At 52.8% G+C, this 12,300-nt stretch overlaps 4 protein-coding genes across 4 annotated transcripts; 2 read left to right on the forward strand and 2 right to left on the reverse strand.

Annotated features, from left to right (window-relative positions):
• Positions 1-137: 137 nt before the first annotated feature.
• Positions 138-2,813, reverse strand: LTHEOB_8571 (uncharacterized protein; the record flags this gene model as incomplete). The annotated part of the gene is made up of 4 exons (XM_035518063.1): positions 138-1,204; positions 1,258-1,477; positions 1,558-2,578; positions 2,653-2,813. The coding sequence occupies 4 exons, from the start codon at positions 2,811-2,813 to the stop codon at positions 138-140; spliced, it is 2,469 nt and encodes an 822-aa protein (XP_035370277.1).
• Positions 2,814-6,530: 3,717 nt separating this feature from the next.
• LTHEOB_8572 (uncharacterized protein) lies at positions 6,531-7,235 on the reverse strand (the record flags this gene model as incomplete). The annotated part of the gene is made up of 1 exon (XM_035518064.1): positions 6,531-7,235. The coding sequence occupies one exon, from the start codon at positions 7,233-7,235 to the stop codon at positions 6,531-6,533; it is 705 nt and encodes a 234-aa protein (XP_035370278.1).
• A 2,007-nt stretch (positions 7,236-9,242) lies between these two features.
• LTHEOB_8573 (uncharacterized protein) lies at positions 9,243-9,623 on the forward strand (the record flags this gene model as incomplete). The annotated part of the gene is made up of 4 exons (XM_035518065.1): positions 9,243-9,356; positions 9,411-9,500; positions 9,558-9,566; positions 9,612-9,623. 4 exons carry the CDS (start codon positions 9,243-9,245, stop codon positions 9,621-9,623), a joined length of 225 nt encoding a protein of 74 aa, XP_035370279.1.
• Positions 9,624-10,408: 785 nt separating this feature from the next.
• Positions 10,409-11,128, forward strand: LTHEOB_8574 (Aspartate racemase; the record flags this gene model as incomplete). Its single annotated transcript, XM_035518066.1, has 1 exon — positions 10,409-11,128. One exon carries the CDS (start codon positions 10,409-10,411, stop codon positions 11,126-11,128), a length of 720 nt encoding a protein of 239 aa, XP_035370280.1.
• Between the last annotated feature and the right edge of the window lie 1,172 nt (positions 11,129-12,300).

A 12,300-nucleotide genomic window follows, 5' to 3' on the forward strand; every position in this document is an offset into this window, starting at 1 on the left:
AGTAGAGCGTTCAGCAATACAAAGATGTATCAGATAAGGCTTCGAAGCCGAGACCAAAAGAGCCATGCGATATTTCACACCACGGTTTTCTCACAGGACCAAAGATGGATTAACCATTGAGAAATGAGCAGTGGAGGCTACCGGTGCAGTCCACCGTCCCGGCACAGGTTAACCTGAAGCGTCAGCACCCCCGCCACCGCCTCACTCAAGTTCCAAGCCCGGCGCTCCAGCAGCATCCGCACCGCCTCGCGGATGAGGCGCCGGTCCGTCCCGCCGCCGCCCCGGATACACCCCACACCGCCAAGACGGACACTGATACCCGACTCCGCGGCGGTGCCTGCCGCTACCCAAGCATCCTCAGCCCCCTTGTCGTTCTGCTCGCGGCCGAGCAGCAGCGGACGGCGGCGGCAGTCGTCCTCGGCCTCGTCTTCGTCGGCAGCACCAGCACTACCGGGCGGGATGTTGTCGTCCAGCACGCTGTACAACCAGACAGTCAGGACGGCGACGAGGAGGGCGATGGGCTCGTGGTGGGCGCGGGTACTACTACCGCGCAATGACTCGAATAAGTGAGCGGCGGCCAGCACCGCACGACGCAGCTCCTGTGCAGCGTGCGGAGAAGAGCTATATCGCCGTCGTAGTCGCGCACAGGCCCTGCGGACGGCTTCCCCGCCGCTGTCGGCGCGCCAGCCGGAAAAGGCGAAGAGGTCGCGCAGCGAGACGCGTAGGAGGACGCCTAGGAGATGGACGTGGTGGAGGGTTGCCAGCTGCAGCCGTGTGCGTGCGGGCTGCGCTGTTGCTAGTAGTGGCTCGAAGTACTGCTCGGCCAGGTCGGCGGGGTTGTCGGCTTTTGGCAATTGGGGAAACCCGCTGACAGAAGGAACGTGGAGGTGGGGTTGCAGGTCGCGGAAGACGGCGAGCGCCAGCATCAACGCTGCGAAGTCGCCCAGGCCCTCTCGCCGCTGCCTGGTGCGGTAGAGCAGGGTCAGCTCGCCGCGCAGATGTCTGAGGGGCGAGTGGCTGTCTGCGGTCCCAAGTGTCAGCAGGAACAGCGAAGTGTGCAGCGCGAGATGGGGGACTTGCTTGCAGAGCTGCGGATCGGGCGCCAGGCGTCCTCGGAAGGCGCCTCCCACAAGTCCTCCAAGCAGGGCACCCGCACGCGCAAAATATCGATAGGGATAGCCGGCAGCAAGTCGAACAGCAGCACCTGCTGCGAATCGAGCAGCCAAGCGCAATACGCCAGCCGCCGTGCGCTCTCACGCGCCACCCACGCAGCCCAACTCTCCTCCTCCTCGTCGTCCTCCTGCGGGCTCTCGGCGAAGCAGCCCACCCTGCGGCACAGCGTGGCGACGAGCGCGTGGTTGGTCTGCGCGTGCTCGACCAACCTCATGTCGATCGTATGCAGCATGCCCGTCTGGTTGAGCAGCGCCGCCTGCGCGAGCCACACTTCGCCCGCCACAGCCGCGCGGTCGCGCTCCATCTGTCACATACGCCTTCATCAGCTGCCGCAACACGCATCACACGCACGCCAGCTCCTCCCGCTCCCTCCCCTTTACTCACCGTCGTCTGGATCGCGCGCCGCAGCAGTTCCTGCATCGCATTGACGCGGGCCGCCGGCACATTATTGCGCGAGAAGCGGCACCCGGTAACGGCCACAGCCAGTACGAGCAGCCAGGGCGCCGTGCCGGGGTCGAACGAGGCCCGGTGCAGGAGCGGAAACACCGGGTGGAAGTCTTCGAAGTAGAGCTGCACGAAGGCGTTCAGCGCGGCGCGGGAGGGCAGCGCGTCGAGACAGGTTGTCGGATACAGTAGGTGTCCGTCGCCGCCGTTGACCTGCGCGTAGCACTGCCGGATCTGCGAGTAGCAGGCTGGCGGTATCGCGGGGACGTGGCCGTAGTCTTCGGCTTGCCACACGTCGTCGTCGTCGTCGGGGGAGGAGGGCAACAACAACCCTTCTTCCTGGCGCAACGATGCACCACTGTGGCCGAATCCGAGCGCCTGCCCGTCGTTTGCGGGCTCGGTCAGGCTTATGACTGGCGGCTCGTCAGACGACGACGAAGGCGACCCGGGTTCCTCCGCCGCCTCGCTCTCAGCAGCAGCAGCATCATCCAGCCGCGTCGGCACCCCAGCTCCAGGCCACTCGGCGTCCAGCTCCTGGAGGATGGCCAGGGGATCGAAGATGCAGCTGGGAAAACTGGCGCTATCTAAGCTCGAAAAGTCGTCGAAGCCCAGGTCCATGCAATCGAGGTCAACAACGGCCGGTAGCTCGTCTACTACTAAGGGCTGCTGCTCCTGCAGCAGTGGTGCGGACGGCGGTTCGACGAGCAGCACAGGGCTTGTTGCTCGACGCCGGGCAGCAGCTGCAGCCCTGGGCTGCCGCTGTGGTGGATAGGAGCAGGGCTGCGCCTTGGACCCGCAACGGCCGCAAGGCATGTTTCCATCGCATCGCTGCCGTGCACTCGCGCAGCTGCGGCAGGCACGCGCGGCGCGGTGGTGCTTCTGCTTCGAGCGGGGCTTGATGTCCTCAGCGCCGGCGGCGCCGACACCACCATGGACAATGAGATGGCGCTGGAGCGTGTCTCTGTCGGTAATTGCGTCATCGACTTGTTGTGTGCATCATTATCGTTGCGGGGCCGCAGATGCAACCAAACTCACCTCCTGGCGAAACGGGAATCGCACAAGGAACATGCGAAGGGCCGGTCGCCGAGGTGCAGGCTGGCCATGTGTCGGCGGAGGTGCCCCACACGCTGGAATGTGGCGCCGCAGATGGCGCACGTGGTGGCGTCGTCGTCGGCAACGAGGCTGGATGTGGCCATCTTTGTGGTAAGGCTGGATTAAGTTGTTTGCGGGGTGGAGAGGGGCCGAGTCTATAGGGACCGCCCGTGCCGGCAATTGGCGGCAACTGGCGGATAGCCGCGTGGTCTGTGGGTTTCACGCTTCCTATTTTTCTAATTGATTTATAGAGGGATGTTTAAGTGTATCGGTTAGCAGTGTTTTATCTTTTCATGGATTGATGGTCTATTGACCATAGGGTTGGCCATCGTCGGGTTCTGCTCACGCGTGGGTACGCGGGACATTAACACTCGCCCTACGAGCCAAGTCTAGCTGTCAACTTAGCCTTCTTCTCTCCTCCAAGGCTATAGGACAGACTCTATCCGCGTCTACATGCGTTGCGCTTAAGTTTCTTGAAGAACGACGATCATTCGCGACTCCGTTCGGCAATGATCTCCACGCCCGCCTGGGTCGAGCAGGGTTCTGGTCGGCGAGATTGAGGCGCGGGTGGTTAACGTCGCGACGGGTGCGGTGCTGCTGCCTGGCGCAGCCTCACGCAGGGGAATCTGGATGCGAAACCGCGTGTAAGGGTTCGGCGGGTACAAGGACAACGAGGAGGCGTTCGATGAGGAGAATGTGTATTATTCTAGATCGGCTAAAGGGGTTGATAAGGGTGAGCGATGGGTATGGGGTGTATGTGAGCGTGACAGAGATCGAGGGGGTGGTGTTTTGGGCATCCGTCTATCGAGCAGGTTGTTGTGACGGGGCTTTGTTGACGATCGGACGACTCGCGAGCGTCCGAATGCCTTCGTTATGTTGAAGCCGGTGTTTGAGAAAGATCGGATTGCTGCGCATGCGAGGTTGCAGGCTTGGAGTGCGGATACCTTGCAAAAGTTGACTGGTGGGATCGTTTTTGTGTCGAAGCTGCCGACCGTTGGCCTCATGATTACCGCAGGGCGTTCAAGGGTCTGGTTAGCTTCGATGCCGCGGTGCAAATTAGCCCTCACTATACTGAGGTTGAGCATAGAGGGATTTCATAATAGATATTGCTTGTCTTCCTGTTTTCTTGCTTCTGAAGAGGAGGCAAGGTGGCCGTGATGCGGGGATGATGTTCGGGACGCTCGGGCGGCAGGCGGCGGTGCTGACAGTGTGCGGCTGGGCTAATGCGCGAAAGCTGAGGAGGCGAACGGGCGATATATTGAGCTACCCGAGAGAAAGCACTAAATGCCCCCTTGACGATCGCACCTGCCAACAACGGCAGCGGCAGGTCGTGCAGATGGCGCGCCTGGTCGTGGTGTACTACGGAAGGGGAGTCTGGGAAGAAAGGCAGAATATTCACTTAAGCTGTGTTTCAATAGAACGTAGAAGTGTATTCTATAAAACGTGATAAAAATCGATTTCATTAGGCACACTGGATAAGTGGCATGAGGGCTGAAACGGTAGCTAACCGAGCCGCCGCTGTATACCCTGCTCAGATGCCTAAGCTAGAAATGAAGCTGCTATTGTACGCAGTGTCACATCGATTTATTAGCTATGATTTCGAAATCATTCACAAAAAACCAAACCCCTCCTTTTGTAGCTCTCTATCGCAATTCTACGCATCGCCCTCGAGATACTGTTGCACGCCGGCTTCCTGTTTCACAGCATCCTAGCACGCATGCACGCTTACGACAAGAAGGGGATGGTGCAGCTGGTTTCGGATCTTGGCAACAACAGCCCGCTCAGCCCCGCTCAGGTTTTGGAAAGAGCAAATAACAATTGTAGATTGCCCCCCAGGATCTACGCTGGCAGACTTTGGGACGGGCCAATGGAAATCGAGATCAGAACGCTTCTGATAAGTTAAAATCCGACGAAGGAGCCTTACTCTACAGTCCACATCGCAAAAGCCTTTCTGCCAGGAAGAAAAATGTCCGAATCGTGGGATATTCACCGAAAAACTCTTCGGCATCTTTATCTCGAAGAAAACATGAAGGTCAAGGATATCATTCATCACATGAAGAACAATCATGGGTTTTCAGCGAGGTAAGACACCTCAACCAGCTTGGTAGTTGTGGCAGTCGATGAATTTTCCTGCTAGTGAAAACGAATACGAGCGTCAGTTCAAGGCTTGGAAGTTTCGGAAAAACTTGAAGAAAGAGCATTGGAAACACATCATACCCCGAGTCGAGAAAAGAAAGAGAGAGGGAAAGGAGACCGAAGTGAAATTTGATGGTGTTGTGGTCCCAATGGAGAAGATCCAAAAGAGAGCCAGCTCTGAATATGGACACACTACAGTTTGGGAGAAACAACAAGCTTATCTGCAACCAGGTAGGAAAAGTTAAACTCGACAAATTTCATCTCTAAAGCGCAGTAGAAAACAGTCCTATAACACCTGAGGGAATTACCATATGGACACCAAAACATCCGCTTGAACTGTGTTCGGACGCATTGCCTTACGTACGGTTCCAACAGCTGTTGCAAGCTAAAGGTAGTTTCTAGTCATCTGTAGCTGTATCCCTTAAACGGTGGTTAACCAATTTCTAGTGTCTGACGACCAGGCATTCCAGATTGGACTTGAAGTACAAGACATTCGCGTAATTTGTGCGTATTCGACTTCTGATCAACAGCTCGTCGGTGCAGTGGCGCCATCTGGGAAGGCTCAGAATGGATTTCTGAACACCTCCGGCTGGGACGCGCTTACACTTCTCACTCTTTTCCACACCAATCGTATCTTTCCTTCCTCAACCGACGGCACTCGTTGGATCAAAACCATCATTCGACAGTCCAAGACCCCCGAGGCGTCCATCCTATTCCAATTCTTGCTTTGCAGCAATAATTCCACCGCTGATGCCCTTTCTGAAATCATCTTCAAGGAAGCGCTTCTGACGGGAAATGTTGAAGTGGCACGCCTCTTGCTTGTTTGCTTCAAAATCGATCCTAACGCCTTGCTTCCTGGCCCATGGCCACGGAAGAAGCGTAGCATACCCAGACGCTGTTCTGTGGCTCCCCAGCACCCACTCAAGGTTGCCATCCGGAGACGGAACACCGAGATGGTGCAGCTACTACTCGATCATCACGCACGAGCGGATGAAGCCCTTGAGGTCGCCATCAGCAGTGGTTCTGTGCAGATCTTAGAGGCTGTGATTAGCTCTGGCCAGACAGACCTTTCAGCTGCCTTCATAGGGCTTGTATGGCTCGAAGATGTTTCCGCCGTAAAGAGGCTGCTCAACAATGGGATAAGTGCAGATACTTGTGATCCTAAGTCTGGCTATACTGCACTTATCTGTGCTATTACGGCCGGAAACTACCAGCTTACTGAAGTCCTCATCAGCAATGGAGCCGATGTCAATCTTCCTATGAGAGACGTCCTGACACAACTGCACGTGGCCGCATTTCACAACCATCTCAATATTGCAAAACTTCTGCTGGCCAACCTGGCGCAAATCGACGACCCTTACAGTCGCCTAAATCAAGATATCCGTATTCCGACGCCCTTTCAGACTGCTGTACTCCGCAAGCACTTCGATATGATATTTTTGCTCTTGGAATGTGGGGCAGATGTAAATGCACCGGCACCACAGTTTGGACCAGGAGTTTTCAACTTGAAGGTTCTGGATTATATGAAGGCTACAGACGGTTTCACCTCCCTCATGATGGCATTCTCCGGTCATGAAATGAGCATCATCAGAATGCTGTTGGACCACCACGTATCGGTAGATTACTCTCCGATCAAACCAAAATTTCACAATTGCTCCTTCGATCAACCCCACGGAGCTTCCGCTCTAGCTGACGCCTTGAGACTGGGGGCCTCCGATGTCACTCGACAAGTTCTTGATCTGGGGGCACCGTCTTTTCCTGACGCACTCCGCGCGGCGGCAGAAAATGGGGACACCGAAATGATGCGGAACATGCTTGATCAGGGAGTCGACGTCAACCATCTCCATTGGGATAAAAGAACGGCTCTTACAGCAGCAATCGAAAGACACCAATGGTGGAACGAGTTCCGTAATTCCAATATCGAGGATGTGTGCGCATTTCTGCTGGAGAATGGCGCACAGATCAATCGTGAGGGAGCATGCCCGACTGCACTTGGGGTAGCCACTCGAAGATACTGCCTGGACTTCTCCATGTTCCTTATCAAGAGAGGTGCCAATATCCATCACGAAGCCGATGGCCAGAGGGTCCTTGAGAAGGCCATCGGTGAGGGCAACTTGAGAGTCGTCCAATTTCTCATCAAGCAGAACGTGAATGTCAACTTCGTTGGATCTTCTGGGACACCACTCAATCAGGCAATCAGGGTTCATGAAGTTGGCATAGCCAAGTTTCTGATTGAGAGTGGAGCAAATCTCAACTACTCCGATAATGATCGAGCCTCTACTCCGATGGCAACGGCTATTCAACAAAGGCACAAGGACATCGTTCGACTCCTCATCAAGCATGGGGCAGCATTTGATCAAAGTACTTTTCTTCTTTCTGCCGCCCAGCATGGTGACTTTCAGGTTTTCGAGGAGATTATTGCTGCTGCGCGCTCCAACTCTCCAGACTTCGGCACACGTATCAAAGAATCCTGTCTTGGACATGGTGCTCTATTCACAGCTATCAAAGCAGAGAGAAACGACATACTCGAAAGTCTTCTTGAAATAGACGTCAATCTGCGTTCTCCTTGCGTGTCTGTGGCAATGAGATACGCGTGTTCTCAGGGGAATATATCGTTGATGCGCCGTCTTCATTCGGCCGGGGCTCCTGTTGACGCACCAAAGCAGGTCCCCCGGTGCATGCGATGGAAGCGCACTGGCAAATGCGATGAGCCCTCCCCACTTTTTACCGCCGTACTAAAGAGGTTCAATGCCGGGGTGCAATTCCTACTGGAAAAAGGAGCCGATCCGAATCCATCTCTCACGGACAGAGACTCAATACTCTGCGTTGTTCTGGAACAAATGAAAGGACTCCCCCATTATGCCCAAGACGATTACTTTGCAATATTTGAAGCCCTCGTTCAAGCTGGCACTGACGACAACCTGGCGGCTAGGAGTTCCTATGGTAGAACTGCCCTGCAGAAGGCGACTGAAGATGGCAAGTGGGAGATGGTTGATCGCCTCATCAATGCAGGTGCCGAAGTCAATGGACAACCTGCCAGATATGGGGGAGTGACAGCACTTCAAGCAGCAGCAATTGGTGGATATCTGGGGATAGCGGAGAAGCTTATTAAGCTTGGAGCATACGTCGATGCACAAGGAACTGAAAAGCAAGGCAGGACGGCATTAGAAGGCGCCGCTGAATATGGTGGGCTTGACATGGTTCAGCTTTTGCTCAACGCCGGGGCAGGTACCAATCCTTCAGCTGGGAGACAGCAGTTCGCGAATGCGGTCAAGATGGCGAGGCGAGAAGGTCATAATGCAGTGGCAAAACTTCTCGAAAGACACCAAGCAATTAACGGTTCCTAATTGCTCATCTGGTCGTAAGAGTAGGTTTCGGGTGGCAGTCTCAATCGGTACTTTTGCTCGTATTCGTAGAGATAGAAATATGCGTCATCTTTCATGCCATGTAATACTCAAAACGAATTCCCTTGTAGCACTAATATGCTTCTGAAAAAATCAAACGAGCTGAATACTTTAAAGTTTCTCTTACGCCAAACGACTTTGTCTCAAGTTGTAGAGCCTAGTCTTCTACTGAGTCTTGAGTTGTGCTCGATGAGTCTATTGTGCTCTGAGGCTCGAAACGCCTACTCAGCTTACTTAAACTCCAGTGCATATACCGATAACTGGAGCCGGTTGAACAGGTTCTAAGACAGTACCCTCGGCTGTCTCGGAGATAAGAGTTGATAAACAATAATCTGTACAAAGTCCGAACGGACCAGATGCTCCACAGACGATCTTAGTGTAAACCGGCTCGTATGCCGAGACCTTTACGTAGTAAGCACGGAACCTTGGGAACTGGGAATCAGACGTCATGGCCCGTGATTTTAACACCACACTGTCCTGATCAAGAACTTTCGGTTAACAATTTGGAGGTGGCCACAAAATTGTTCCGGAAATGCGGCCCGAAGGGGCGCCTATTTTTATGGATCCAGCCAGACACTGTAACCTACAAACAAGATTTGAGCCCGTCTTATCAGAAATTTCTTTGCAGTGTGGCTGAAATCTGTGAGAGTTCTTAAAGTAAGAATTCAAAGGTAGTAGCACTGTGAATGTATTCGAGAATACTCTATGTTGCTATTACATTAACACTTCTGGTATTTGTCTCTATAAAATGTAATCGGCCCGTCGTTAACACTTTCCGAATGCATACAGACGTCGGTGGAGTATTACCAGTTGGGAAGCATCTACCTGCTCCTCGGTACCTTTGCTGAGGGGTAGGATCAGACCACTGACCCAGAAACAAGCATTGACGTTAATTGCCATGACAAAGCTTGGCTGCCTTATTCTTCCCGCTATATATTGAGACTATTTAAACGCTTTTTCGACAGCGCATTTCCCTGAATTCCATCCGCAAACATGAGGCTCTGGCTCCTTTCCTTCCTTGGCCTCATAGGTCTGGCGTCCGCGGCGTGCTACAGGGATGTCGTCCCCGGCTCCAGCGCTGCGTATGAGAAATGCACAACAGCTAAGGTAAAAGGCCTCCAACTTCTGCCATAATGATGTCAGTGCAGCTAATTATGGAAGGGTGTCACGGGTTGGGTGACCAACTGCGATGAGGAATCTGCTGCTGCCGCCAATTGTGATGACGGCGGTGCTAGCATTTACCTTGCTCCTGTACGTACCCCCAGTGAAGCGGTGCTTGAAATTTCTAACTAATTTCTATCTTTACAGACTTATTGCGTGAGTGGCTCAGTTTTGTTCTCAGCTTCGACTAACCAAGTTCAGTGTCCTTCCTGAAATCACCCATTGAGATTCAGTAATTGGATGAAGTACTCCGCGACACTGGTCAAGTCTCTCGGCCCTGCGTTATTGTGCAATTTCGGAGGATATGCGATATACTCAGGGCTGTCAAAAATTGTACTTCTTAATTTTATGCAAGTAGTCAAAATGGTCATTGCCTTTTTAAGCGGTTGCGTTTAAATTTCACCTTTCCACTTTCCCACTCAAGAAGCATAAAATCTCAACTAGGATTAGTCTCACAGAACGCTATTCCACCATAATCCTCTGAACATATTGTACTATACGTTTTTTTCACGTAGCTGCGTACCCCGTTGTGACGAACCTCCGCCGATTTCCCCGGTTGTGATGTGGTATCTTTTATGCGTCAAGAGGGACTTCTGCAAATAAATTACACGTAGAAATGCACAGTCGTGTTAGAGAATTTCTTGTGCTACATCATTGTTTTCTCACATTTGTGAGCGACCAATGGCTGGGCATCACTAGAGGTATGACATAATCGGAGGTTGAAATCCCCGAAACCTGCATGGCAACGGAGCATGGACGTCGACGTCGGCCAAGTTCACACATAGACCGGGCTTCGGAGAGTCTCTCGTATATAACATCTGAACGGAGGTAGAAAAAAAATAAAATCAACTGTCAGTTTCAATCTTTCTTTGTTGAGGCATCGTTTTCCCTTCATTCTGTCTACAATTTCCAACAAGTCCACGGCATTCCTTTTCCTTCAAAACTGGATATCAAATAGAGCGGCGACCGCCTGTACCGGCCCTACATCAACCTTTACCATGAAGACGATTGGAATCATTGGAGGCATCGCATGGCCCAGCACCCTGGTCTACTATCGAACAATCCACGAATATTTCAAGAAGCGCACGGGAAGCAACGGCCTTCATACGCCCAACCTCCTCATCAGCCAGACGGATTTCGCCCTCATCGAGAAGGCACAAGCGGATGGGAACTGGGACGAGGTCGGGCGGCTGCTCGCCGAGCAAGCGAACCGCCTGAAAGCTGCAGGGGCTGACTTCTTCCTGCTGGCCTGCAACACAGTGCACACGGCCGACACCTACATCGCTGCTCACGTGGACCTCCCCATACTGCATATTGTCGACGCAGCCGCAACGAAGGTGCTTGAGCTCGGATGCACCACGGTCGGACTCCTTGGTAGCCGGTACACCATGACGGGCACGTATTTCGTGGGCCGCCTGCGAGAAAAGTACGGCCTCGAGGTTTTGGTGGCTGAGGGAGAGCACGAGAGCAACGTTCACAACGCGCTCTACCAAGAGCTTGCCAGGAATATCTTCCTTCCCGAGACGAAGGCTAAGTTCAAGGCTGCGATTGCCGATCTTGTTCTCCGGGGTGCGGAAGTTATCGTATTGGGTTGTACGGAATTTGGAATGCTGGTCAGTTCTGAGGATAGCACCGTGCCAATCATTGACACGAGTGTGACGCATTCCGAGGCGGCGGTCAATCTTGCTTTACAGTCCCCTCTCGCGGCCGATGGCTAGCGTGAATTTGCTTTTTGCTCATGTCATGGGTAGCTAAAGCTATCGTCCGGACGGGAATATCGAATTAAAAAGTCTATATACACGTCCGGACGATAGCTTCAACTACTTATATATGTTAATTTTTCTAAGGTAGAGCTAGGGCATAGTTATACTATATTCTAGAGTCCTACTATTCTTCGCGCTAGCTATCGGCTGTAGCACCCCTCTATAGATGGGCGTAAGGTTTAGACGGTTAGAGATTATTAGAATTATTTTAAATGCTTAATTCCCATAAATCGGTGTCTATTAAATTAATGCTTTTTTTCCTGACCCTGTAAATATGATAATAGAAGATGATGAAGCTGTTACTTGTGTCTGCGGCCTACTGAAGGATTTAAAAGGCTATATAAGGTCTTCAAAACTGTCTGTAGTAATCGACATAAGCGGGCATTTTCCTGCACGATAATCAGACTCTGTTCTTCCGATAATGAAGCCCCTGCGTAAACTCTATTAGATCTTTGCCAACAAACCCTTGCTTCATCCCACGAGACAACAATTGTTTTCATGCAGAAGCAGGACAGGACGGCAAGCTTAATTGCACGTATGTATAGATCAGCATCGGACATTCCTCATTAGGTAAGGGCAGAGCCGGACATTCAATGTCCGGCGGAACCTTGAACTACCGGCCATTCTGCGGCACGGAGTTACAGTTCTCTTCAACCAGCCCCACGTGCGCCTTTACCACTGCATCTTCAAGTCACCATACATTCAGTAGGGGTACATTGGAATCTGAAAAGTCCATGTCTCTATCGGGCCTGCCGTCTACGGCGTCGCGAGGGCGCCAATCTACCTCTCAACGAACCCGGTCAGAGGGCAAATGCCGAACATGCACAAGCTGCCGCAAAAGAAAGGTAGATCATTCCTCCAGCCTATGAGAACGAAAGTCCCCTTTGTTTTATCCGTACCTGACGTTTTTCCGCCCCGAAAAGGTGAAATGCGACGGCCAGCGACCAATCTGCACTACATGCGGCTTGAGAGGCTACGACTGCGAGTATCCACATGACGCGAGGAAAACAGCCGTACGAACCAGAAAGGATGATGTGAGACAGCTACAAAAGCAACTTGAGGAAGCAAAACAGCAACTGCGCGACAAAAGCACAGGAAATCAGCGGACCTCCGACTTGATCGAGCTT

Source organism: Lasiodiplodia theobromae, assembly GCF_012971845.1.
Source record: "Lasiodiplodia theobromae strain AM2As chromosome Unknown scaffold_27, whole genome shotgun sequence".
Classification (NCBI taxonomy): domain Eukaryota; kingdom Fungi; phylum Ascomycota; class Dothideomycetes; order Botryosphaeriales; family Botryosphaeriaceae; genus Lasiodiplodia; species Lasiodiplodia theobromae.